A 26,611-nucleotide genomic window follows, 5' to 3' on the forward strand; every position below is an offset into this window, starting at 1 on the left:
AAACTTGCACGCTGAGAATCTAGAGAATTAATACCATAATGTCCGGTCCTTTTGTAAAGATGCAGGGGTCTACCTGTCTGCTTGCAGCAGCATCACGACCAGTACTGACGCCTTTCCGAGATCACAGATCCAGATGCTCTCAAAGTCACTCATATGCTCGAGTTCAGAGGCCACACAGGATTAGAATCAATACAAAATGTGCAGCAAGCGCACAAGCTGCAGCTGGATCCAGGCCCCTTCGATTCATCCAGCACAAAAAAGAAGCCCTATTCTTCTATGCTTTCTTGAGCCAGGTGTACGATTATATTGGTGAGTACCTCCGTATGTGTCTTCTTAAATCAGTCTGCAGATCACAACAACCTTGTGCGTCTGCACCATAGTGTTCCACGCGAATTTTGCAGTGCCTTGCAGCATCATTTTTGCATATTCACCATCAGGACCAACGGCTGTTCCGCCGCTGCCATCTACATGCAGCTTGCAGAGTGTCTTTTTGATTTATCGTATGACTCTTCGTCATATTCCAAGATGACGGCGGGCAATTTTCGTGTGGACGGACGAGCTAACTGGTGTCCTGCATCATTGCAGTCAACCCTGGCCACTGGACCGTGGACATGCGAACGGAGGCTCTGGAACCCGCCAAACTTGACAATCCTAAACTCAAGGTGCGCATGAGCTCTGTGTCATGATAGCCAAACTGCTGGCATGGAGCGAGGAGCTTGAGAAAGGAATTGCCACCATCAAGGCTGTTGTGAAAGGTTGGCGTCAATATCTCATGTTCATAGACTTGGAGAAGAAGGAAGTTGATACTCCCTTTTTCTCTGGAAAATTATCATGTTTGCTTGCTTGTTGTATGTAGGTGGTGGATGTTGGTGGCGGCACCGGTTTCTGCACACAGGGCATAGTAAAGACGATATCCCCCATCAATGTGGTGCTTATGGATCAGTCCCCGCAGCAATTGGCCAAGGCTAAGAAGAAAAAGGACCTTCAAGGGGTCACCATTGTTGAGGTGCAGCTTCCTTCTGCTGTGCTAGTGCAAGTGCCCAGCAGCGGGGCAAGGTTTCCTCTGAAACATACGAACAGGTCATTTTGGTAAACACGCACCTACTGTTCCTTCAATGTGGCGTAGGGAGATGCAGAGGATCTGCCTTTCCCCACCGACAGCTTTGACAGATATGTGTCGGCGGGCAGCATTGAGTACTGGCCAGAGCCCCAGCGAGGCATAAAGGAAGCATACAGGGTGATCAAGGAGGGTGGCCTCGCTTGCATGATTGGCCCCGTGCACCCCACCTTCTGGCTGTCCAGATTCTTCGCTGACATGTGGATGCTCTTCCCCACAGAGGATGAGTACCGCGAGGTGAGCAGCTCTGCCACGTGTAAATCCCCCAATGGTAATGGTGTTAAGGAATAAGCCAGTAAATAAGCAGTAGGGCTTTATTCCAGGTTTGAGCACTGAAGCAACCGTGCCAAGATGTTATGCATGCTGACCCACATGTGCTGCTGCAGTGGTTCACCAAGGCAGGCTTCACGGACGTGAAGATCAAAAGGATCGGGCCCAAGTGGTACCGCGGAGTGAGGCGGCATGGCCTCATCATGGGCTGCTCTGTCACTGGCATCAAGCCAAAGGTGCGGCCAAGGCGCTGCACGCCCCAAAGGACAATTGACTCGTGCAGAATCAGTCATGCGTGACTTGCGCACGCTGCATTGTACCAAAATGCCGACACTGTGAAGCAGAACCTTCATTGAAGGAAACTTTGGAAAGTAGGCAAACTAGATAGCAAGCAGGATTTGTTGCTGTGTGGGTGGCAATGCTGAGCAACAGCTGATCTGGATGCCCCAGGCTGGAGACTCACCGCTGGAGATGGGCCCGAAGGTGGAGACTTCTGGCAGCACAAACAACATCTTCAGCTTCCTCTTCCGCCTGATCATAGGCAGCCTGGCCGGATTCTACTACTTTGTGCTGCCCGTCTACATGTGGCTCAAGAATCTGATTTGGCCAAGAAATGCACCTGGGTTCTGAGATGGTGATGTGGCTTGGCTTGACTTAGGTGTGGCTTGATGAGTACTGCGCTTGTTCTCATGATCAGTACTGCGGGGACTGTGTGCATTAAGTCATTCACGGCAGTGACATGGTTCCACGACTGGCATTCAGAGGATCATGTGCATTTCTTGCATAGAGTATTTGTTCCTGCAGGGCGGGCCTAGAGAAGATTCGCCAATTGTTTGCTGTGCGGCTTGCGTTGTATGTCTGTCACCTAGACTTGAATGGCAAACTGGACAGAACTGATCTGGCTGAGAGTGGGGCAGCTTGATCGAAGAGGAAGTGTCCAGTGGGCTGTTCTGAATGAATGAACCTCATCAGGGCTCAGCAACTCATAATTGCCATCTAGCTCCATTGTGACTGCATGTGAATCATGATTGCTATAACCGTTTATTGCTGTAAATTAGGTATGATCAGTAATAATGTCATTGACATCATCACTTTGGTTCTTGTCAAGGTCTTGAGGCTTGCGCATCACCAGAATTTATTCAGTACTGTAAAACTGGACACTGGCCCTTGAAGCTTGTAGTACTTATATTGAACATTGGCAGTAGTCTCAAGCTGCTTGGGATGTGTGGCTTCCAGAATACAAGGATACAAAAGGATCATTCATTTTCATACATAGGCCAGATTTAATCCAAGTTGGTGCATGCATGACATGCGAGCATGCACCACGCAGCATGAATGCACAGGGTACAAACCCTGACCGCCACCATAGTGTACAAACACGAACTGATTCAGTGAATAAATGTACAAAATTTCTTCAATTCTACATGGGCAGGAGCAGGCAGAACCCCGATCATCGACATGATTTGGAGTGCAAGGCAACCTTTCCTGGAAGCGACATGAAGCTAGTCTCGATCGACTGTTTGCAATCAACCGATCCTTGTGACAACGCAACTCTGAACGACAGAGATTCTATAACAATCCTGAGATATAAACTGTTTTAGCGATGTAGGGTTGCAGAAACGTTTTCCTGTGCAAGCATTTGTGGTTTTGGCATGTCGAGCTTTCTCTTCTGAGCTCGCTTCAACTCTGGCAGCTGTGCCTGAATGCATCAACAAAGTCCAGAATCACACCAAACACTACGTCTATCGAGACTGCTGGCACTATGCTTCGGGCAATCTGTGCATTTTGGCGCACGTGCGCCTTCTCACTTGTGAAAAGGAGTCTGGTCAGGTTAGACGGACAAATTCTGATAAGACAACAAGAAAGTAGCTAGTCAACTCATTATTTATTGCAAACCAAAAAAAAACCTGGAACCCGTTTGAGGAAAATCAACAAAGACCAGTGTTCATGGGGGCTGCGTCCTCTCTCGCGCTTGCGCTGTCCAAGTCTTCTGCAAGTATCCCAGCTGATGTCCAAAACAAAAAGAAGCACATTACTTTTCGTGCCTTCCTCGTGCCCGTTTTGTTTCTTGTTTGCAGCGGTCTTGTCGCGTCTCGGCTCAGCCCTGACGGCAAAGTAGGACTTGTCTTCAACCCGACTCAGCCGGAAGATGCGCCTCCAGGCCGCCTGGCCGAGAGTTTCATCTTCCCGCAAACGACGTTGTCAGCACAATGCCATGACTGGTGTATCAGCAGAAATGACTCCAGCAGCCATGCTCCAGCGTTCGACAACTGTTTCGCTCAATGCCGTCAGCACCCTGAGGTGATGAGCTTCTTGTCAGCGATGCGGGCTTCTGCGGCTGTGCCGCCTTCTGGAGAGGACCACAACATCATTTTCGCTGCCTGGTATGCCGAGGGCGAGGGTGGAGCAGAGGTGTGCTGCATACCCGGGCCACCTTTGATGATTGCTTTTTGAGGTTTGCCCGTTTACCACTCCTCTCAGGCAAGCGTAGTAATGCATGAATTCAATTTGCATTTTTAAAATCAATACTAGCGCTAGGTTGCTTGGGTTGTTCAAGAAGTGTTGTTCCTGCAGGGTTTTGACTCGGAGCACATGGCGAAGCCAGACACCAGCTTCATATCTGCCCTGCGCCGCTCCAACCCAGGGTGCACCATCGTTGTGCTGACGGATCAAGGCACGCAGATCGAGCTGCCACCGGATGTGCGCCTGTACAGATATGCCATTGACCGCTCCAAGCTAGGCCGCAACCCCTATGCCAACTACTACCAGTACCTTGCGCAGGTGCTGCCGCACAGACCAGCCAGACCAAATCTGTCCTCTGTTTGACAGGGCCTCAACAAAGCTCCAGGATTGCCCAGCCAGCAGTGGTTGGGTTCTCTGGACAATCCCATGAATTTTAGACCTGCTTAGTATTTCTTCACATGGAAGAAAGTGCGGGACACAGTTCTGCGCCCTACGGTAGTCTCCTGTCTTTCCCATGCATGCGCGGGCATGTCAGTGAAGCTGTGTGACCTGTGCATGCGCAGATCTCGTTCCTGCAGCACCTCATGGCGAAGGGCCTTGCGCAGAGCATGGATGTGGTCTTTCTGGACATGGACATCCTCGTGATAGACTCCCTTGCCGAGGTGCTCCACTTCCTCCGCTGTTCAGAGCAGTGCATTTCATTGCAGCAGATTCACAATCTCCTGTTGCCACCGACAAGGGCTTTTGATGGGGAGGACCCTGAGCTCAGGTGACTATTAATATGCTATGGTATAATTAAGAAACTTATTGAGTGAGTATGCATGCCCCCGCCCCTGGTTGTCCCTCAAATGCAGGCTGACAAGACTATGATCTGCTGATAAGCTATGCCTGATCAGCTTATAGAATTAGACAGGATGGCAGGCCGCATGGGTTAATCTTAAGCTGTATTTGATTAAAGCAGACCTGCATGCATGCAGGTCTTCAAGGAGGGGCCAGGATTCGACTATGCCGTGACACTATCGGATGCTGTGGACATGCCAGTCAACATTGGGATGCAGTTCGTGCACCACGGCCGCTATCCGGGCGCTGTTGCCTTCCTGGAAGACGTCTTGGCCGTGTACCCCTTCAATGAGACCTTCGTCTCTGGACAGGTGAGCAGACATACAGCAGCCTCTCTGTGTACTACAGTAATTGCAGTCGTCTTGTCGAATTCTTCTCACCAAATGTGCAATATATTGTTCAGTCCAACCGCTTGATGCTTCTAGATTCACAGGACAGGTTTAACCTGCCTGCCCTTCCACATTGCTCTAGGGTGCGTGCCAAAGGGATTCTATCTGTCTGCCTTGTGACATGCTAGGCAGTACCCTTGTCGTGTGCACCTTACAGCAAGCTGTGCGCCCTGGTCTTGCTCCTCTGCTTTGTTGAGAAGAATGCTGACCAGTGGTGACCGAATCTGTGCTGCAATGGGCTGTCACAGGTGGCGCTAGGAAATCTGATAGGCCTGCGGTACAACGATGAGCAGCTGCTGACTCATTACAAGAGCGCAGTGCGCGACCGCAGCAGCGCCAAGCAGGTGAGGGGTCGCCACAGCGTGCACAGCGTGCGCTTCCTGCCATGCATGCGCTACAACTACTGCCACGCTGGCCAGAGCTGCTGCACCGATCCGGACCGCTTGCCGGTGTCCGTCACCACTGAAGAGGAGCTGACCGACACACGCGTCAAGGTGCGCCAGTGCTGAGCCGCTGCTGTGTTTATCAAGCACTTGTGCACAGTGCCTCAAGGTACATCAGCCTTGGCCAAGTCCAGGTGTCACCCTGCCGAGCAGCTGCAGTAAAGATGAAGCACTTGTGTTTATTTGCCTCAAGATGACCTGATCAGTCTTGGTGTCAAGACAGAAATATGATCCCTGTTGCGGATAAATAGAGCATATGGAAAAATGCAGGGATGAATCTGCCATCAATCTTGACTGTTTAGTCACCAGTATCGGCAGAGGATTGGCATGTGTCACAGATGTTCTTGACAGGTACAGTGCCTGGACAGTAAGAATGCACACTGGACAAAGATTCTTTTTGGCGCTCGCTCTTCCTTGATGTCTGTGATTCATCTTTAAGTGCAGAGAGGACTTGAGAGGCGTGCATGATGCTGATGCATGCTGTGTCATGCCGTGCGCAGGTGCTGCATTTTGTGGGCCACAGGAAGAAGGCGCTGCGGCTGGTGCATCGGGCCTTCATGGAGGGTGGCTTGGAGGGTGCATACCGAGTGCTGTCCATGCTGCCCCACACCAGCGATGACTATGCATCCCTGGATGTGTTCCCCCTGGAGAGCCTCCTGCTGCCCTGATCAAGCCACGTCAATTAAGCGCGCCTGCAGCGCTTTGTAACACAGGAGGAATTAAGACGAGCTGGCTGCTTCAACGCCAGTACAAAGCATGACTCGTAGAGATGTAGGCCGGATAGAGATTCTTCGGGCACTGGCCCAATTTTTGTATGTGATCCAAATGTGCAGTAGATGGATTGCCCCTGCGCCAATCACTTTGGCGAGCCACATATTTTCGTACATGCAGTCTTGTTCGTTCTTGGTGAGATAATAGCTGATCAGTAGTGTGGCCATGTGCATCTATTTTATTCATCAGGTAGGATCTTATTCATGTCATTCTTTCATGTCTGCTATTTATGCAGTTTCACCAAGTCAATTACCGCAGCTCCCAAGCCTGTGGAGCCTTTTTAACGAGCAAGTACGGTGCTCAAGACAAGCAAGTACTTTGCTCACACACTGCAAGGACAGTTGCGCAGACTGCAAAGTGTGTCTGCAGATTTTGGGCCTCCCGGGGTTTGCAGGCATTTTTACGACTCTAATTGTGACTAAGTGCAGCTCCTGCAAAGTATATGTGTGTAGGACAAGTGTGCTCTCTGCAGAGCAAGTCCACTTAGGGGAACAGGCTGTTTGCCCACCATGAGTGAAGCATAGTAATAATCTTGCGTCTGCACAATGCAGAGGATCAAGACTTCCCATAAAAGCAACTGGATCTCTTCGTTGTTAGGCCTGACTTTTCATTATGGACACATGCAAGAAAGCCTTATAAGCCTTTAATCCAACACCAAGAGTGCTGCCATCAGGGCTGCAGCCTTGTGATCATACAGCGATAGCTTGCTTTCTGCACTGGTGAAGCTATCTTGAAATTAGGCTGACCAGCGCTAGTTGAACCATTTTAATAAATTTTGACAAGGAGTAAGATGAAAGGCTGAGGGGAGGCCTTGTCTGCGATATTTGCCACTTTGCAATCGCTCGACTGCACTTTCACTAAAGAGACTGTCAGAGCACTATCTTGGATAGTATTGCATGCGTGCGGCTGATAGAATGGAGTGACTGGCTCCTGAACGAAGCAGGGAAGAGTGGATACAGCCTGTTGTTAACCAAAACATGCGTTTCTTGCAGAGCTAAGATAAAACCACCGCTTCTGCATGCAACTCTCCAGACAACAAGATCCCCAGTCTCTGAGTCTCTTTGCCATTGCTGCAACCAGGCATGCTGCAGGGCTGCCTCAGCAGAGAGCTCCTTGGCGAGCAGGTGCGCTAATAAGTGTGGGCTTCCTGCGAGTCACCCATAGGCAGCACGCTCTGCAGGGCCTTGCCAAACTGCCGCATGTCTGACCGGGTCGTTTATTTGCCCTCATCCAGGTTCAGCTCATCCCAGTTTGTGAAGCCCTCAAATTCCTCAGGCAGGGCTGCGTCTGCCTCTGCTAATGTCTCCAGATCGATGAGCATGAACGGATCTGGCCCCAGCTGCACAATGTTGTCCCACCTGGGGTCTCTGTGCACGAGGGAGTTTCTGTGCAGCATCAGCAGGGCTTCGCACACGTCCCTTGCACAATTCTGGGCATCCTGCGAGCACCAAAAAAGGCCATCCAAATAACTCTGCGCACTCTTGATCTTTGCTCAATTTGACACTTTTGCACAGCCTTGTATATAGAGAGAATGGCTCTGCTCGCGGCAAGAAGTAAATAAGAGATTCAGGCATGCCCGAACTGCTGTCACAAACATGCAGGATGTATTCCAAGGCAAGCATGCGCACCCTTTCGTGGCATATGAAAGCCTTGTAGCCAAGGGGCTTGGTTATCACGTGATACAGCTGTGAGCACCAGGTCCCAATGGTGGGGGCCTTTTGTGCACACAGCAGCACAGGCTTTCCACCATGCACCGCTGCGGCCTCCCCCCACCTTGTAGGCCCGTCTGACGGCCTCCAGGGAAGTGTGCTTTGTGCTGAAGTAATCGTCAGAGTTCTTGATCAATTCTTGCAAAGAGTTGCCCAGCACAATGAGGTCCCTGCACAGCATCACAGCCAATCAGTGGGAAGCATGTTCTGTCCAGATTTCTCAGTATTCAAGCATATACAACACTGCCAACAGAGAGGAGGGTTTTCAGTGACAGGCAGGCATACTGAGAAGCCTCTCACCTGTCACCCCGTGTGTCTCTGAAGAACAAAGCCAGGCGGTCGGGCAGTGCAGGGACATGCTTTCACATCGTCACCATCACGCGGTAGAGGTTTGCCAGGCTCAATATGAAGCAAAGCCTATCCATGCGCTTGTTCAGGAACAGCAACGGGCCCACTGGCACGAGCTGCAGTCCAGCACAGCAGACAAGATTTCGGAGCAGGAAAGACAAATTTTTCAGAAGCTTACAGACATATGCAGACACAGGACAATCTGGTAGCTTTGGGACATGGCACTCTCAAAGTAAACCCTCATTTGGGGACTCTGCGTTTGTTGGGATATGGCGGGTAGGCATAGACATCTCACCGTGTTTCCATCGGCCCCTACAAAGTATTACAGTGGTCGCAGCTGCTGCATATCCACCAGAACTGCACAGGTCCATAGTGGAGCGGTGAAAGGGGCTGCTTCTTTCTGTTCAACTCGGAGGGCGGCAGCTCTGGGATGAGGTGCCTTGCCCATTTGCCGGAGTGAACCACTGAGCTACCTGCAAACTGGACCCTTATCGATCTGGAAGACACCCAGCATGCTTGCTCGCTAGCACAGGCTAAAGAGCACGATGTAAAGGCAGAGGAGGCTAGATGGGCAATTGGCTTTGGGCGGGCTTGCCTGAGTGGCTCGGACCGTGTGGTGACAATCATATATATATGTAATAAGTTAATCACCATGCTCCAAAGTCTAATAAATAGTCCAAAGCCTCCACCTTCTGGTCGTAGTCAGGTGGCCTTGGGCTTTGGAAATCGAGGTCTACTCGGAGCTTCTTGTAGTGTCATATCTCCTCCATATCACCTGCAAGGACCCATCCAACACACTTTAGCCAGTGGCTTTTATAGGTCAGAGGCCGAACGAAACCGCAAAAGCACTGTTACGGCAGTGCATGCAATCAACCCCGTCATTTTCTTTCAAGCTAGCCTCGCAATTGTTCGAGGTACTTACGAGGCACGTGTGAGTAAAGTAGGCAGGTCTGGCCACCAGCTTCAGACACTTGAGGTTCTCAAGATCCTCTTCAAAGACAAAGAGTGCTTGAAAGATAATTCTGAAAATGGTGCTCACAGCAAGCACACATATTGTAGAACAATCGCAACGTCATATTTATTTGCATCCTTCGGGCTGCAGTTTTTCACCCAGCAGAAAATGCCAATGCTGTGACCAGTCTGCCCGAAAAGGGCACCGGGCAACTCGTCGTCCAGTGAGGCCTGGGCAGAGCACAATAACAAAGAGCCGTCAGTGGAAACTCCGGAAGAGTTTCCAGTTCAATGAAGCAAAGCTAGCAGTGCTCTGCGCCTTGATATTGAAGACACCGGAACACGATGGGTCCACAGAAGAAGCGGGTGCGCGATCTTCCGTTATGTCGATAACGGCAAATTGTTCATCTTTGCAAATTTTGTTTCTTCTCTGACACCGATCTTTGGCGCAGGGTCAAGCCGGTAACGCAGTCCAGTATATCACAAGGAACCAAGCATTGAAAAGATTGCAGTTGAAATTGTCGGAATTCAGGTAAGCAGCCCTTGGGCTAAAATCTCTGGTACTATTTTCTTATGATGTGTTGCGATGTATCCCTATGGATGCCATACCTTGCGTCTGCAGGCGGATATGCATATTGAAAGGTATTCATCCACGCGAGCCGAAGAAGAAGACGCAGGGGCAGAACAAGACGTACTACCACGTGAAGGACATCAACTTCCTTGCACATGAACCGCTGCTGAACAAGCTCAGGTAGGATCCGAACTCAGATCTCGCAGCCCGTAATGTTCCTTTCAGGCTGGTGCTGGACCATATGTGACATTGACAACCATATCACGCGCAGCTCTTATGTTTAGCCATTGCTGGCTGCTGCAGGGATGAGCACGTCATTGAGCGCAAGATCAGGAAGGCTCGGGCAAAGAAGAACCGCGACCTGGCAGAGCGCCTTGCGACCCTGCGCCCCAGGCACCGCCTTGATCACCTTGTGAAAGAAAGGTAATTCCCAATCATCTTCCTTCTCCTTTCCAGTGACGACTTAGTGTTGGTCCTAGCTCTCGGGCAGGAAGCCAGACCTTACATCACGCACATTCAACTGCACTTGCTTATACCCTGTGTCCTGCATTTGGCGAATTGTTGCATTAACGTCCATGCTTCCTGGGAGAGCTATGTCGCGTGCACTCGTCAAAACAGGCAATTGATAACATGCAGCGCGCTTACGGCAGGTACCCATCGTTCGTGGACGCGCTGCGCGATCTGGACGACCCGCTGACGCTGGTGCACCTGTTTGCGACGCTGCCGGCCGAGGACGCGCACAAAATCCCGGCCAAGGCGGTGGCGACCTCGCGACGGCTGGCGCTGGAGTGGCAGGCGTGGGTGGTGCGCACGGCCGCGCTGCGCCGCACCTTCGTCTCCGTCAAGGGCTTCTACTTCCAGGCAGATGTCATGGGCCAGCCTGTCACCTGGCTCGTGCCGCACGCCACCTCACAGGTGCGCCAGCATAATGGCTCGCCCCACAATTTGCTCTCGCTGGTCCTGTCATCTGTCACTGCTTTCCCTGCAAATGAGGCGCCTTTGTCCGCTTGGCTGGCTCGTGCCGCACGTCACCTCCCAGATGCGCTAGCAAACGTCAAAGCGCGGCCTTGTTGACAGATTTTTGGAAGATAGGACTAATGACTTCTAGCAGAACTAGAAGAGCTGTATGCTCCTCCCACAAATTTCCCTCTCTTTGGTCCTGTCATCTGTCAATGCTTTCCTTGCAAGAGAGGCGTCCTTGTTCCTTGGCGGGCTTGTGGACTTGTGTGTGCTTGATTGCTCTGGTGGCAGACTGGAGCATGAACGGGATTTGTGATGCATTCTACGATTGCTGGATCCTCATTGCTGGAGCCCTCTTTTTACTAAAATTACATGAGTATGTGCAGGTGCTGCCCATGGACGTGGACTACAGGGTGATGCTGACGTTCCTAGAGTTCCACCACACCATGCTGCAGTTTGTCAACTACAAGCTGTACCACGCTCTGGGCGTGCGCTACCCGCCTATCGTCGACCCCAAGCTCGAAGAGGCGGCCGCCGGCCTGTCAGCCATTATGCAGGTGCCTTTCTCATTTGTCAACCTGGTCTGACCAGCCCCTGCCGAGCTCACGAAATTTTTGATTTGCGCATGCTCTTTTGAGGGCAGTCTTATTGAGTTCGTGGCAGTTGATGAGTCGTCTGTGGGTGCAGGATCTGGCCAAGGGGGCGGGTGCGCAGCTGGATGCCCCTAAAGGGGCAGGCGAGGCGGCAGCAGAAGTGAACCCTGAGGTTGCCCAGCGCATGGCTACCCTGCCTGCAAAGCTGAAGGAGCTGCAGGGAGCGCAGGTGCTCATTTCTGCGACTGTTATCCGTCTCACAGTCCGCAGTACTTTAGCTGTCATTCCTCAGATGCGCACTGCAGGGTACAAGTCTTGGTGCTGAATTGAGATGGTGTGTGTGCAGGAGGGTGAGGCAGCACAGGGCATGGAAGAGGAGGCGCGTAGCGGCAGCAGTGATGAGGATGCGGGCAGCATCAGCTCAGGAGAGGATGAGGACGAAGATGAGGAGCCTGGCACAGACAGGGCAGCTGAAGATGAAGGTGAGGCAACGCATTGTACTTTATGATGGCATCACAACAGAATAGTCACAATAGTCACTACAGAGTAGTCAGTTCAGAGAGGGAAGCAAGTCTGCTGGCCTGAGAAGAGGTGTTGGTCTCATATATTTGGCTTGCTGCCTGCCTGCAACAGCAGGCAGGCCTTGGGTGCCGTTTCTACTGGCGCCCTTGTCAGCGCTATGCCGCACAGCACCACATGGGGTGTGTCTGCAACTTCCATATCCACTGGGAGCACTCTTGTGCCTGACCTTTGGACCCACAGAGCAGCCAGCATTCTACCTTATAAACCCCAACCCACTCCTGAGACGACACCTTCCCAGTCACGCAACACCGCTCAGGCTCTGTACCGAGAGTCCTAAAAGGAATTGCTAGTACAAAGCAACTTTTACAAAACGCAGTGTGCCCGACACCCAGTTGCGTGACGACTTGTACATGTGACACAGACATGGAGGAGGCGGCGGCTGAGGGCAGGGGATCAGACGCCGGTGCGCTTGTAGTGGCCGAGCTGGGCGCGGACGGCGCGGCGGCTGCCGGCGGCGCGGCTGATGTGGACGCGGATGACGAGGCGGCGGTGTGCGGCGCGCTGTTCCGGGGCCTCACGTTCTTCCTGGGGCGGGAGGTTCCGCGCGAGGCGCTGATGCTGGTGATCCGCTCTTTCGGGGGGACTGTGGGGTGGCAGGGGGAGGGGTCACCCATCCAGGAGTCGGACGAGTCCATCACCCACCAGGTGCGTGTTTTTGAAAGTGGCTTGTTCTGATCTACCTTGAGTCACATGCAGCACAGAACTCGTGGACGGTGCTGGCATGCTTCAATGCTTGCCCGAGCATGCCTGCACTGAACACCTGCAGAGCTGTTTGCTGTATGGTGCAATCTCCTGGTTGCTGGATCCCTTTTGCCTGACCTTTCTGCTCGAGATTCTGCCGCTTGCGTACAAAGCAGGCGACTATACTTGCCAGAAGGTTGTTCCTGAGCAGTGTGCTCAAGCAGAATGGCAAAGCACATGCGCACACCTTCGACATCTGCATGATCCTGCCAGCCAGCTACTTTGTTGTGCAGCTGGTGGGCAGTAATGTTCGTGGAGTGTTGGAGTAATGTCTGACATGCATTTTTGTGTGCGATCGCAGGTGGTGGACCGGCCGACGCAGGGGCACCGGTTTCTGTCGCGTGCGTACGTGCAGCCGCAGTGGGTGCTGGACAGCGCCAACTTCCGCGTGCTGGCGGACGCGGAGCTCTACGCGCCCGGCCTCGCCCCGCCGCCGCACCTATCGCCCTTCGTGGACGACGACGACGAGGGCTACGTGCCCGACTACGCCCGCACCCTCCGCAAGCTGCAGGCGCGCCTCTTTCCTCCCTGATTGCCATGATAATGAATTATGCATCTCATTATGGGGGCCAACACAGGCAGTGCGCAAATGTTCCCTTAGGGTTGCTTACACGAGACATCGAGCAGACACCTGCATCCGCATGACTGGTGCTCGTTCTGACTGCTAAGCATGTGCATAGCTCTTGCTCTGAGCGCTCTCAAAGATCACCCGCGCTGCATGGAACGCACGAATGGTGAGTTGTGCACTGGGACACTGGGTATGCAAAAAAATTGCACAGAAGCGTGACAGCAATGGTGCAAACGTGGCCTGATATAGCTCTGCGCTGGAATGCAGGAAGCGGCCGGGGCGGCGCGCAGGCGTGCGGCGGGGCAGCAGCTGGCGAGCATGTTTGACGAGGAGGGGGCGGCGCCGGCGGACTCTGAGGCGGCAACTCTTGAAGACGAGGTGGCAGAGGCCGAGCGCCAGTACACGGCCGAGCTGCAGGAGGAGCTCAGACTCGCAAACGCTGCCGCCGACAAGGCAACCGCCGAGGCGGCAGCTGCATTGGATGATGAGAATGCCGCTGCACCCAGCCAGGTGGGACAATGCTATTGTTACTACAAGAGAGTTAGCTTGTGCAGTTGAGGCACTGGCAGTGCTTGCGCCAGAAGTGCTGTGCAATGTGCATGCATGCTGTGGCTGTTCTGTCAAAATGTCTGGGCTGCCAGGGAAGCTGACATGGGGAAGTTTTTGGGTGGGAGAGCTAAGCAGGTCTGTTCTGGGGCGTTGCAGGGTGCTCAGAAGAAGGCGCCGACACAGGAGGAGCTTGAGGAAGAGGAGGATCGCATGGCGGCGGCGGTGCTGCCTCGCAAGAAGCGCAACCTGTACAACAGCATTCAGAAGCGCACTGCGGCCAAGCGCGCACGCGTGCAGGAACTGGAGCACAAGCGCGCCGCCCTGACCCAGGAGTAGATTGATGTTGGATGGATGGTCCAAATTGCAACGTTACAACACGCAGAATGAGTCCGTGATTTGGGAAATGAATGCATGCGAGGCTGTGTGAGTGCATTTTGACATCTGGCTGGTTTGACTTGTGAGATATCGTGCTGTATGAATCGACAATGTGGGCATGGCTGTGGAGATAATTCTTGCTTTCAGTAGATGGCCGACAAGATAATGATGGGTGTTTCGGCAGTTGAACTGTAAGCAGTGCACTGCGTGATTCATCTACATTACAAAGCGCTGGCGCTGGCATCCGACACTAATCTTCCCCGTTATAACCTTAAGCTGTCCTTTTGCTCATGAGCAATACCCGCAGAAGCATCGATGTCTGCTTACCTCCCTAATAATAATCCCACAGGCCCACAGGTGTGCTAATACGCTGGAGGTCATGAGGTCTCAAGCTGACTTCTTGTCTACTTGCTGATAAACTAAATCATTTGGGACTTAACGCCAAATCAAAATGAAAGTGAACGTCACACAGACAGAAGCATGCAGCTTCACCGCTTACGACATGACAAAGAATTCAATGCTCGCATATGCTAGCAGTGGACAAGACGATGTCACAGGACATATATTGGTACGTTTTCACCTTGCGCATTTCTAGACATGTCCCATAATGCAGACCACGTACAAAGGAGCAGCAGTACGATCTAAATGGCATGGCTTATACCAAGCTGCCAGATGAAGCGCCACAAAGCCTAGGAGTGCTCAAATACAATGCATGATGGATACTTCATGAATTGGTGCTAAAACAGAAAGCAAATGAAGGCATGCTGCTGGAACGTGAGCAGCCAAGATCGATCTCACCCAATGGTTGCAAAGGACGGGATCATCTGCGCAGCGCCCATCTCCTTCAAGTGAGCAAAGTGGGCCCACAGCGCGCTCCGGAACTGGCAAACATACACAAAACAAGTCAGGGCCCTGACATTCCTTGCGTCAATCATCATTGCTTTTGTCCCTGCTGCCGCCACTGCCAGAGCAACAGGGGAGAAAGTAAGTGAAAGGGCAAGAGGCATGAGGTTGAGAACGCACGTTGGGGAAGACTTTGTAGGGGATGTTGTACTCTCGGCAGGTGTCCATCACGATGGGCGCGATTGCCGGGTAGTGCGTGTGGCAGATGTTGGGGAACAGATGGTGCACAACCTTCACAGCACAGCACAGTACCGCACCCTCAGCAGTGCAAGACGAGTCCCCACTACACTCTTGCAAAAGGTGTCCACGTCAACCACAAATTATTGGTCTTATATTGCTACTGCGAGGTAGGGCACTCTTGCAGGTCGTGTCCACAGCACCCGACCCTCAGCAGTGCAAGACCAGTCCCCAACGCACGCTTGCAAAGGTGTCCTCGTCAAACTACAAACGCTTGGTGTGGTGAAAGCCACTCCTGAGATAAGAGGCAGACCTGGTAGTTGAGGCCGCCAGAGAATTGGGTCCAGAGCCAGGAGCCGTGGCTGAAGTCGGCGGTGGTGGCCACCTGGCCGGCCGCCCAGCCGCGCTCCACCTTGCCCCCATCGCTGTCCAAAAACTCCACCTCCCCCGTGATATGCGCCACCTGCTCGCAAGCGCACACAGCCTTGTCACTTGCATGCATGAGTAATCACCACTGCTCCTCCATCTTATGCTGATCTCTTGCATGTCATGCATGAGAAAATCCAGTCCTGCTTGCAGCAGCGCGCATGCTCACGTCAAAACCCATCCAAAGCGTGGTGCTGTGCTGCCGCAAAGGCTACAGGTTTAAGCAGGGCAGCTCTGTAAATGAGTCAAGGCAGGGTCCGTGCCTGGAAGAGGAAGGCCAGCATCCACCCAGCGAGGACCTCAGCGATGATCCACAGGGCGGCCAGGGCGCGCCAGCCATGGGGGCTGTACAGCGCGGGCAGCGCGATGTAGTAGGCCGCATAGAGAAACTTGCACGCCCAGAACATGAAGGCCTCGCCTGGCGTCATGCGCGACAGCCGCAGCTGCCCAATGCTGCCTCGCGCCAGCGCCGCAAAGTCGTCCACCAGCACGGACTTGACCTTGAGCAGCCCGTACAGCGCTGCCAGGTACACGTGCTGGAACGCCTGCGCAGACGCCCGCACAGAAATGAGCGCACGTCCCGCGGCGATGCCTCCCCGGGCCGCGCGCCTTTGACGGTGGTGGGCCGCAGGGGGCCACGAAACATACATCTTCTGATATTCTGACCATAGAGTGTGGTCAGGAGGTCTGCATGCAGGGGAGGAGGGCTTGGGATCAAGCGGCAGGAATCTGAGGAATTGTCAGGGGACTGTAAATCAACTGACTCAGAGCCCCCTGGAATTATGCAATATAGGGGACAGGTGGAGGGTCAAGGGAAATACGTGGAAGGGCTGCTTGGGGTGGTGGGGGGCCACACGGCGGGCGTCACAGTCGGACACGCGGATGTCGGGGTCACAGGCCAGGTTGGTGTACGCGTGATGACCCACCACGTGCTGCTGCCGCCACATGAACGACGACACGCCGACCTGCACACAGCCACCAGAGCCCAACTCATTATACCTTGTACGCCCCTAAGCTGGGACGAGGAATGGTCTGTCACGTACAGGAGTGTGCCCACACAGTAAACACACAATGCGGCACTGAACCAACATGACCGGTTTCCAGTGTTGACACAGGCAGGTAAAGACTCAAAAGACAGTGCTCACCAGGTCCACGATAGCGCCCAGTGCATATCTGGAGCTGGCAGAGGACAGCCCAGACCCATGGTTCACATCGTGCACTATTGAGATCCCCACCTGCCCCATGCTGACACCCAGCAAGCATGCGCAGAGTGCAGAGGCCTGCAGGCATTGCACATCAGTCAAAGCAAGAAACTTCTCCTCTCTTTTCCTGATCTGGATTGTCAGAATCCTGCATGATGCAAAACAACGTGGTTTGCGCCTCAAAGGAGTCTGCAACAAGGGTAGCAAGGTGGGAGCGCCTCACCGCAAAGCTCTGGAAGGCAAAGAATGTTGCGTAGAAGGAAACGGCGAAGGACAAAAGAATGATCACGGACTTCAGACGCCAGTCAAATGATGTGCGCGGGTTGAGCTGCATGCAAAGCACATCACCAGGCTGAATCATGAGCTTAAGTTCTTCACCATGTCATGCAGCGCCGCGGAGGGGATGCCATCATGCAAGCAGAGCAGCCGCATCACAATTCCCTTCATGCATCACAGAGATAGGGCTCCCTCTGAGTTGGAGGTGTCACCTCATTGCCTCGGAAAAATTTCTCTACTCTCCTCTTCAGCACCTCGTAGAACTCCCCTTCCTGTGTGTCACTCTGGTATTCGACGATTCCAGGGGTGTCTCTGTCTGTTTTGTCAAGCTCTCCCACGTAGAACTTCTCCAGGAGGAGCCTTGCAAGAATAACAATCCAAAACTGAGGTACAAGATCAGAGCTGTAGACCGTAAGGATATGAAAGTTGCAAAAACGCATGTGTGTAACCATTTACAACCAAACCGGGAACATTGTGGGAACAAGTGCAACACTAGGTTTCTTGATCAGCCCTTCTGAACTCACTTGCCAGACCTCTGTCCAAGTTGACCAGGTTCACACAATACAGATGAGTTCAGATGCATTAAAATAGGCCCTTAATTCATGTTTTGGGTGTTCAATGGCACACACCTCGTGGCCAGTGGGTGGTATGAGTCAAACAACTGGGAGCAGTCACCGCCAGCTCTAACAAAGATCATGCTGCCGCCTGGATGATGGGGCACCCATCTTGTAACGTCATACACCTTCCCGTGTATGAGCAGCCAGCAGTCGGCAGGAGTATTGTGCTTTGCGACCTCCTCAGCCGTAAATATGTCGGGAGATGTGTCAACTTCTGCATCGCAAACACTCTGGGCATGATCCTGGCCTCTTCGATGCATGTTGCTGGATCTATGAGACGGACTCCATTCTCGGGTGCACAAATGCAATCAAAGGAACTTCCCGAAATAAAGATTCCAGCTTCCAAGTCAAAAACCAGACAACGCCGCATGACTGATGGAAGCAAATGTAGTCTTGGACGAAAGCTCCTTCGACAGTCAATGAATGCGAAGTAGAACGGAGCCGTTGAATTCGAAGACAGCAGCCGAGAGACTAAATACAGACATTCTGTGGTATTTACCAATCGTAAGCAAGGCTGCTCGGTTGTCTCAGCACGCCGTTGAAGGCTGCTGACTAGTAGACGACTGGGTACTGTGTTCCGTGCAACTGCCCTTGGAGACTTCCGGTCTGTCCATTGGGTCATCCTTCTAGAGATGGGAATTTTCACAAGCGTCGCACCGCAGAGGACACCATCAGGGGCTTTGCTTTATAGTCCCTGTAAGTCAAACACAATGTGGAAGACATGCCAATATCAAATATGCGAAGAATGTGCTGTGATCCGCCCAAAAATTGTCAGTTACAGAAAAAATATGATATTCAAGCACGATCGAGACCTTATCTCGTAGGGACTGACACCTTGTTCTGACTAGCATGCTAATATTGCTATGCAGGCAGCCAGAATGTGTTTTTGGAACACTTTGACCTGGGCACGATCGTTGGGACAGGCGGATTTGCAGTTGTGAGGAGAGGCTACGACAGAAGAACAGGACGACAGGTGGCTGTGAAGGTGAGTACAGAGTTTACTTGGGTGTACTTGCCATCATCGACTTGAGCAGCACTGATAGTTGTCTGGCTCAGATTGTGGACAAGAAACGGTACAAGGAGGAGGATCAGAGCTTGCTTCGGGAAATCAACTGTTTGTGTCAGGTGAGTATCTGTGCCAGCTGAGAGTCAATGCATTCTTCAACAGTATGGTTATAGGCAGTGCTGGATACCAAGACCTCAGAAGTCGGGGGCAATTTTGCACATGTCAGTCATGGAAAATTTCTGATCACACCCATCTCCACTTGGGGGCAGGTGATTCATCCGTGCTGCGTCAAGCTTCACGCGGTCTATGTGACACAGAGGAGGGTCTACATTTGCACTGAGCTTGTTTCGGGTGGAGAGTTGCTAGACAGGTGAGACCATCTTTCTGTCTGTCCCCTCCCATCCAGATTCCACTGGTATCTCTCCGCAAATTTTCACAGTTGCAAGCCTGCATAAGATATTCTTGTTCTTCATGCAGGGTGACAGAATTAGGACGGCTTACTGACTTGGCGGCTGCAGAGATTGCTTACCAGATCCTAAGCTGCGTCGCATACCTGCATGCCAATGGTGAGCCCCTCGTGCCTGCTCAAACTCTGCCTGATCATCAGCAATGTGTACCGGTCCCCACATTGCACCAACATTGCCTGTCACTGAAAACACAGCGCGATTTTATTTGCTGAAGACGCGAGGCGGGCACACCGTCTTGATCTTCAGTTGGAGCTGTGGAAACCATCAGAGCAATTATATTTTGGGACACACCAGTCAACAAGATTGGACGCTCCCCTGTGTGCGCAGGGATCTGCAGCAGAGACCTGAAGCTAGAGAACATCTTGATGGTGGACAAGGAGAGCAACCACATCAAGATCATAGACTTTGGGCTGTCGCGCTTCTTCGACCGCACAGCATGTGACCCGCTGTCCACCATGTGTGGCAGCCCCCAGTACGTGGCTCCTGAGATCCTGGAGCTTGCAGACACCAGCAGAAAGGTGCGCACTTTTGCGGTCAATCGCTTTGCGTCGCAGTACTTGCCGCAACATGTGTCACTTTCCTTGACTGTGAGTCCTCCGACAATCAGTCAAAGTACACAGTTTGCTGAGATTGCTCCCAGTCCAAGACGCAGGGGTGAATGAGGCGTCTGATATCTGAAGAATGAGGGGTGTGCGCGCAGGGGTACTCAGAGGCTGTGGACATGTGGAGCGCGGGGGTCATCGTATTTATAATGCTGGCGGGATACGCACCCTTTGATGACGACAATGACGTGGCGCTGTACCGGAAGATCCGGCGAGGGGAGCATGACATGGGCGACCCCGTCTGGGAGGAATCAATCTCCCCTCTCGCCAGAGACCTTGTGGTGCGGCCTCACATGCTTGAGTTGCTGCATTTCCCAGTACCCTCAACCCACCTTGATTTTTATTATTCGTATTGCACGCTTTTCCAGCCAAGAAGCAAGGTGCGTGTTGCAGACAAGCTGCAGATAAAGAGATTGCCATAATCCTACCCCTTGATGGACTCGCCAGATCCAAGCAAGGCCGAATCAACCGTGGGCACGGTGCTCAGTATTTATACCGGCAACCACCAGCCGGGGCACCCACCATTGACTTCTTTGAATCTAGAGAAAGAGGAATGCAGACATCAAGGCTGAACGAGCGCCAGGCAGTTAGAGGGCTGTCTTGCCCAAAAACTGCTATATGTGCAACTTACAAGACAATCGGAATCTGCGCAGTGTGATTTACTTCTGCTGTCACTGGTGATGCAGATTTTGAGGATTCCTGAGAATATTTCGCATGCGCAGGAGAGACTTCTGGTGGTGGATCCTGCGTCGCGGCTTTCAGCCGAAGAGGCTCTGGAGCACCCCTGGCTGCAGGCCACCCTTGGACCGCACCCAGTCATCGCCAATTGGCCCAGCAGTGATCCTGCTCAGAAGTTGATTGACTGCTCCTCACCGCTCATTCAATGCAAAGAGATTTACTGACAGGACTCTTGCTGTTGCTGTTGAGGTACTAAGAACTGACTGGATTCGGTCGTTGAGGAGCCAGATATTATGAACAGTTGCAGATGCTGCATGGGAATGTCCAAGGTAGAAGTTAGGTTGTGCTATTAGAACAGGTTGAGCTGCTGACATCAGCAGTGCTGGAAATGATTGGTGCCATGCAGTGTCTTGGTACAGCCTTCAAGTGGGTGCACCTTTAAATCGTGCATGTGACGCTACAAATATCAGCTTTGGAATTTCCTTTTATATATGCTGTCATTACAGGATGGTTCATAGAAAGCTTCCTGAAGCACAGCTTTCCCAGTATATGCATAGCATATAGCATATGCTCCAGCAAGATATCATTGCTGCTGGCAATATAAATAGGTCATCCGTTTCTTGGGTACTGACGTGCTCATGAAGAGGTATTTTCTACATAAAACAGCTTACGGTGCTGCTTAGTACACGTGTAGGCATTTGTCAAACCTGTATCTAACAAAAACTGTACTGCAGGCAAGCTTGAATTATCAACAGGTGGTCAAAACTGTGAACCGAAGGAAGTAAAGGCTTCCCTACTTATTAGCCTCTGCAACAGATCACAAACCAGAATGGGCAACAGAAACCTGGAACCTGTCTACCAACACACTGAAAAACTGGTCCACCAATATTTAATACGCAATCCAAGTGAACCTGAACCTAGGGCAAAAATGTCTCAATAAAGCTGCCCACAGAAGGAATATGCTCATGTTGGCAAAGTGCTCGGAGGAACAGCAACTATTGCTTCCAGAGCTCAGCCCTGCTCCCACCCTGTAACGACTCACTAAACAACACCAGCCAAATTCCCAAATCTCCTTCATGCACTCTGCAGGACGGCCATCGCAGCGCGAGGCAGGTCCATTTCAGACAGAACCTCCCCAAGCGCCTGCCGCGGGCCGCGCACGGCTGCACCTTCGCGCCGGTACAGCATGTGCGTGGCAGCCTTTGCTGCAGCTTTGTACTGCTCCCTGTCCACAAGATGCCCCTCCAGCAGCGGCCCGAGCAACGCCTTGACCTCCAGAAACGCCTTCTGCTTGCTGTTGAGGCCCTGCGCTGCCGCCTGGGGCCTGTCACTCTCACGAGAGGCACTCCTGCCACCCTGAGCCGCCTCAGTGCTGGCCTTTCGGGCCTGCTGTCCTGGAGGGGTGTGATCACGCCCGTCCTGCCAGTTCTGGGCAGCGGGCAGATGCGGCGCTGCGTCGGCCCGGCGCCGTTTGTGCATCGGCGGGCTGTCGGCTCCGCGCACGCCCACAGCTGCCACGCTGACACTGCTGTCGTCGCTGCCACTGCCGCTTCTTCTCTTACCCCTAGCAGGCTGCTGAGTATGGCTCGGCCCCGGCTGTGACTGAGCAGCTGCTGGCGTGCGCAAGTCGATGGCAGCAGGTGTCGCGGCTGCTGGTGCCGATGCAGCAGGCGTGCTTAAGCCAGGTGGGTGATCATGGCGCAGAGCCCCTGTGGCAGGGCCGCGACCATATGGTGATGCGCTGTGGGGAGGAGGCTGCTGCTGCATGGCTCCTCCATACACGGCTACATGTGGGCTGATTGGCGGTGCGGCGGTAGCTGGTGACAACAGCGGGGGCTGGGGTGGGCGCATGGGAGGCTGGCTGCTGCTCAGGGATCCTGCATGCCGGCGCTGCTGCTGCGCCGCTGCAGAGATGCCGACTGGCGGCTGCGCCGAGGTAGCTGCAAAAGGCTGCTGGCGGTTCCAGGCGGCAAAAGTGTGCGGCGCAGCCGGCTGCGCTCGCAACACGCTGCTCGGCTGCAAGGTCGGGCTGCTGGATCGCGTGAACTGCAAGCCGTGCCTGTGCACGGACGCCAGCCGATCACCGTGGTTGCTGCTGTGCCGGCCCAGCCGCGGCGGCGAGGCGCCGCGGCCTCGATAGCCCGACGACGGCCTGGGACGCTCTGCAGTTCGCGCAGGCGAGGGGGAGACAGCGCTGCACCTGCCCTGCCTGCTGTGCAGCGCATTCTCCCGGGTGGGTGAGCGCCTGTCGGCCTGGCTGGGTCCTGCTGCGGGCGTGCTGCGCTGACTTGACAGCAGCAGCGGCCCGGTCCGCGGGCGCAGGGACGGCCTCCGGTTGCCTTGTGACAGCCTGCATGCGTCAAACCAGATGAGAAGACACCAAGGCCAAAGATGAAAACGTTGCACTGGTAACTCAAATCCACATTTGGCTGGGCAGAACGCTAAATCCGATTCAAGCTGCAGGTAGCTTTGTAGCTCACCTGCCAGAGGGCCCAAGCAGCCTGCCCACTTCACGAGCTTGAGCAAGCTCTGCTCGAATGTCACTTCCCCACGCTGCAGTAGAGGTAAATGACTCCCCTTGCTGCCGAGATCTGCAGAGAGGCCACAACTACATTATTAGCTGTCGTTCCATGCCACAACAGAGTGGTGATCACACACATGTTTTTTTGGGGTGCAGGAACAAGCCATGTCAGCGAGGACAAGCACCTGTGGTCACTGCTGGCTTGTGCTGCCTTGGCTGCCATCTGCGCCTTGCGTGTCTCTTCCAGGGCCTGCCATGCCGCCTCCTCACCATCAGCTGCAGAGCTTGTGCCCCTCTGTGCTTCGGCTTCCACGCTTGCACTCGGCTGTGGGGCGCTGGTGGGTGCGAAGTCCATGTCCCCTTGGCGCAGTGCGTCCCAATTGCACCGCAGGTTCTCCACGTTCCTGACAACATCAGCAATCCAGTGTGATCACCAGACACGGGACCTGTAGGCTACTGTGTATGATGGCACCAACATATTGCAATGTAGGCATAATGAATGGCTCGAACATATGCAAACTATACAATAAACAATATGCTGCGCCTTGGGAAATTTCCTTTTGCGCTCAGGAAGCTGCTGAAAATTCATTGTACGGGACAGACGTGTCCAAATTACCACACCTGTGAGCGGTGCTGGGCAGCTCAGTTGCAGATCGATTGTTGGCTCGCGCTTCCAGGACGTCCAGCAGGTCTGCAACACTGCCGGCATCTGTCGGTCCCCTTCGCCCGCCCACCGGCCCTCCATTCCTGCACATCGTCAACCCCTGTCAAACACCCTACACCCCTGGAACACTGCAATCATAATTGCATCGTCATGGCCAACATCTCCCGAGGCAAAATTGGGAGGCAAGGGAGTTGCGTCACGCACACTCGTTGCAGCCTGCGACGGCGCGCTCGGGGCGCTTCAGGCGAAGCCGACATTGTCAGATCGATTGGCGAGCTGGCAGCCGGCTCAGAGGCGGCGGCGACGCGCCGCCGCCGCCTGGCTTGCCGGTCAGTGCTGGGGCCTGACAGGTCGTCGCCGTCCAAGTCGGGGTCGTGATTCCTTCTGCGTGTGGCCGTAGGTGACGGCTGAGCAGATGCGCGCTGCCTCTGGCTGCGACGCACTGGCAGTGTATCCTCGGGTGCAGCGTTGGCTGCGCAGGCTTCGCAGAACCAGGCTTCCTCTGGGATGCCTGGCAAGCCAGCACAGTAGGTGTGGCAGCCCCTGTCGCAGCCTGCATGTGTCCAAACACGTAGCGTGCTCGGTGTCAGCTGTCTGCACAATGCCAGAAGTCATTGAAGAGAAAATGGCGATGAAGTCGGTGGGCAGTGGCCCGCACCATCACAAAGGAGGAGGTGTGACTCATCATCGCCACTGCCACACTCCATACAATACACCACATCCATAGGGTCCTCGTCATCGCTGCTGCCATAGTACTCCACACCATCTCCATCCACCCTCTGCACAAAACGAAGTAAAGTGTTCAAAGATATGAGCCAGAAGCCTGTAGCAATCAAGCTTGGTTGCATGCTTTTTGGGGTGAATACAGGGCTGAAATGAACGTGCCTGGTTGCGTTCGGGAATCTGCAGGACTTTCAACACTCTGCCTTGGGATTTCTCTCCCTCATCCTGGCATCCGTCGGTGTCCCCAGGCTCTGCTTTCTCAAGTACCTTGTGGGTCAAGGTTGTGAAACGAGCCTTGCAGAAAGGACATCTGCTCTCTATTTCCGCCCACTGTGATATGCAAGGGAAGCAGAAGCTGCAAGCACACAGGTCTCAGCCCGGAGGTAGTCAAGATGGACTTGGTTGAACGCAGGGTTGCTTTCACGGCAGCGTTTATCACCTGTGATCGCAACAATCCAGCTCCCCAACTTCCAGCAAGCCTTCTTCGTGACAGATGCCACAGACCGCCATAGTCTCTGGTGCACAATATAGCACCCTATTTATCTATATGATTGGTCTGCATTGTTATATTGAATCTGCTCGAATCAGCAAGCTGATTGAAGAAGTAAAAGTGTGGTAATAATATTCTCGGATGCTTAGGCATAGAAACTATGCTGTGAACATTTACAAATAGAGTGGTTGTTTTAAGAGATACCAGTCAAGAAAGTGTGACTGGGGATTTGTCAAAAGGTTTAAATTTGCACATGCCAAGTTCTGTCACAGAACTTCTGTGAGTGTGCAATGTTTACGGGTTAGGTCTAGACAGATCTGACTCATTACGGGCAGCTTTATTCAGAATAGAGCTGGACATCGGAACCTCGTTGAATAGCTCTTTGTCTACAATTGGTATCGCCATTGTTGCATTCAATATGAGTAGTTTCGATCTGGTCACCCTGTAGATATAGTTCGTCCCATAAGTAGAATCCTTTAAGATACCATCAGTCTTGGTTTCCTTCTATTGCCTAGTTTCAATGCTGAGGCTTCATGCACGACGATGATGGAATAGTGAAGCCGCATGTAATTGAACCCGCTTTGTATTACAGGTCAGATTGAGTGCTATGTTGAAGAATACTGCCAGGTTGTTTTTGAAGAAAACAGAATCTTTCATTTGTTCAAGATCGATTGCAACTGTGTCGATGGCACGAAAGATCTCAAAGTTTAATGTTGAAGGTGTCTACTTCCACATGACTGCGAAGCTCTGCGAGCTGCCCATCAAGCACTCTTCCCCATCGACTATGAGGACGCCTTCTACCAAGCTGCAGTCAGGGCAGAGCAAGGCATCATTTCGGTAGCTGCAGTGTACAGGTCATTAAAATACCTTTTAGATACCTTTCTCGTGTGTAATCAGTTTTCGGATTGTGTCTCTCTGCTTTTTCAGTGCACGCTTCGACCAATATGAGGCAAGCTCAAGAAGTGACCTGCCGAGCCCAACAGCTGATACATCATACTAGCATTATACTGCTGCTTCAGGAATGGATCTGAGGAGGAGCTAGCTGGGTTCCTGACAGCTCGAGTTTGCTGGTTGCGAGAGTGCAACACTACAGACAGAGTCCTGCTTGGCCTGAACAGCTCCCTAGTAGATGGCTACAATGCCCTCTACATCTTGACTGTTGGGGTGCTAGAGCCACTCAGGCATCGTGGCATAGGATCCAAGCTCTTGGCGGCAGTTTTGGAACAGGCGAAGGAGCGGTGTTGCCTCACTGTCTTCCTGCATGTCATAGACTACAATACAGCCGCCATCACTTTCTACCGGCGGAACTGCTTCCAGGAGATTGCCCTGCTGCATGATTTCTACTACATCGGGTCAGTCGCCTGTCCCTGCGCTGGAAAATATGCGTCCAATAACAGTCTGTGCTATTGGCTGGGTGTTTTTATGGCGCGCTCCTCTATAACGCAGTATGAACGTCCCAGTAGCGAGCAGTTGCATTTGGCATGCCCCAAAATTGTCTGCCTGCGCTCAGGAGTGGCAGGCAGCGGATTCTAGAGCAGACCCGCTACAACGCTTACCTGTATGCACTCCCGTTGGATATCCCTGCAACGTGCCCGTTGAAGCTGTGGGCATGGTTTCAT

At 53.0% G+C, this 26,611-nt stretch overlaps 7 protein-coding genes across 7 annotated transcripts; 4 read left to right on the plus strand and 3 right to left on the minus strand.

Moving 5' to 3' along the window:
• Nucleotides 1-59: 59 nt before the first annotated feature.
• Nucleotides 60-2,017, plus strand: COCSUDRAFT_12124 (S-adenosyl-L-methionine-dependent methyltransferase; the record flags this gene model as incomplete). Its single annotated transcript, XM_005650882.1, has 6 exons — nt 60-309; nt 586-662; nt 857-1,006; nt 1,127-1,354; nt 1,504-1,623; nt 1,838-2,017. 6 exons carry the CDS (start codon nt 60-62, stop codon nt 2,015-2,017), a joined length of 1,005 nt encoding a protein of 334 aa, XP_005650939.1.
• Nucleotides 2,018-3,691: 1,674 nt separating this feature from the next.
• Nucleotides 3,692-6,190, plus strand: COCSUDRAFT_39504 (hypothetical protein; the record flags this gene model as incomplete). The annotated part of the gene is made up of 6 exons (XM_005650883.1): nt 3,692-3,799; nt 3,962-4,168; nt 4,414-4,512; nt 4,828-5,001; nt 5,328-5,573; nt 6,023-6,190. 6 exons carry the CDS (start codon nt 3,692-3,694, stop codon nt 6,188-6,190), a joined length of 1,002 nt encoding a protein of 333 aa, XP_005650940.1.
• Nucleotides 6,191-7,509: 1,319 nt separating this feature from the next.
• COCSUDRAFT_39505 (hypothetical protein) lies at nt 7,510-8,864 on the minus strand (the record flags this gene model as incomplete). The annotated part of the gene is made up of 3 exons (XM_005650884.1): nt 7,510-7,731; nt 8,067-8,172; nt 8,824-8,864. The coding sequence occupies 3 exons, from the start codon at nt 8,862-8,864 to the stop codon at nt 7,510-7,512; spliced, it is 369 nt and encodes a 122-aa protein (XP_005650941.1).
• A 782-nt stretch (nt 8,865-9,646) lies between these two features.
• COCSUDRAFT_52321 (hypothetical protein) lies at nt 9,647-14,358 on the plus strand (the record flags this gene model as incomplete). The annotated part of the gene is made up of 11 exons (XM_005650885.1): nt 9,647-9,667; nt 9,754-9,833; nt 9,924-10,052; nt 10,176-10,295; nt 10,523-10,787; nt 11,219-11,389; nt 11,772-11,907; nt 12,423-12,652; nt 13,050-13,223; nt 13,584-13,826; nt 14,022-14,358. The coding sequence occupies 11 exons, from the start codon at nt 9,647-9,649 to the stop codon at nt 14,199-14,201; spliced, it is 1,749 nt and encodes a 582-aa protein (XP_005650942.1). The 3' UTR covers nt 14,202-14,358.
• Nucleotides 14,359-14,447: 89 nt separating this feature from the next.
• On the minus strand, nt 14,448-19,771 carry COCSUDRAFT_52322 (acyl-CoA dependent delta5-desaturase; the record flags this gene model as incomplete). Its single annotated transcript, XM_005650886.1, has 10 exons — nt 14,448-15,121; nt 15,264-15,374; nt 15,634-15,783; nt 16,010-16,291; nt 16,568-16,711; nt 16,892-17,026; nt 17,172-17,276; nt 17,437-17,584; nt 17,854-18,055; nt 19,606-19,771. The coding sequence occupies 10 exons, from the start codon at nt 19,769-19,771 to the stop codon at nt 15,035-15,037; spliced, it is 1,530 nt and encodes a 509-aa protein (XP_005650943.1). The 3' UTR covers nt 14,448-15,034.
• A 1,897-nt stretch (nt 19,772-21,668) lies between these two features.
• COCSUDRAFT_39509 (hypothetical protein) lies at nt 21,669-25,397 on the minus strand (the record flags this gene model as incomplete). Its single annotated transcript, XM_005650887.1, has 7 exons — nt 21,669-22,944; nt 23,075-23,185; nt 23,301-23,519; nt 23,737-23,862; nt 24,035-24,332; nt 24,438-24,558; nt 25,359-25,397. The coding sequence occupies 7 exons, from the start codon at nt 25,395-25,397 to the stop codon at nt 21,669-21,671; spliced, it is 2,190 nt and encodes a 729-aa protein (XP_005650944.1).
• COCSUDRAFT_52323 (hypothetical protein) lies at nt 25,383-26,307 on the plus strand. Its single transcript, XM_005650888.1, has 2 exons — nt 25,383-25,846; nt 26,012-26,307. Exon 1 carries the CDS (start codon nt 25,600-25,602, stop codon nt 25,831-25,833), a length of 234 nt encoding a protein of 77 aa, XP_005650945.1. The 5' UTR covers nt 25,383-25,599; the 3' UTR covers nt 25,834-25,846; nt 26,012-26,307.
• The last annotated feature ends 304 nt before the right edge of the window (nt 26,308-26,611 follow it).

Source organism: Coccomyxa subellipsoidea (genome assembly GCF_000258705.1).
Source record: "Coccomyxa subellipsoidea C-169, whole genome shotgun sequence".
Classification (NCBI taxonomy): Eukaryota; Viridiplantae; Chlorophyta; class Trebouxiophyceae; family Coccomyxaceae; genus Coccomyxa; species Coccomyxa subellipsoidea.

Coding starts and splice junctions, on each gene's coding strand:
- COCSUDRAFT_52323 (XM_005650888.1), top strand. CDS start 25,600: ATGTTGAAGAATACTGCCAGGTTGTTTTTGAAGAAAACAGAATCTTTC.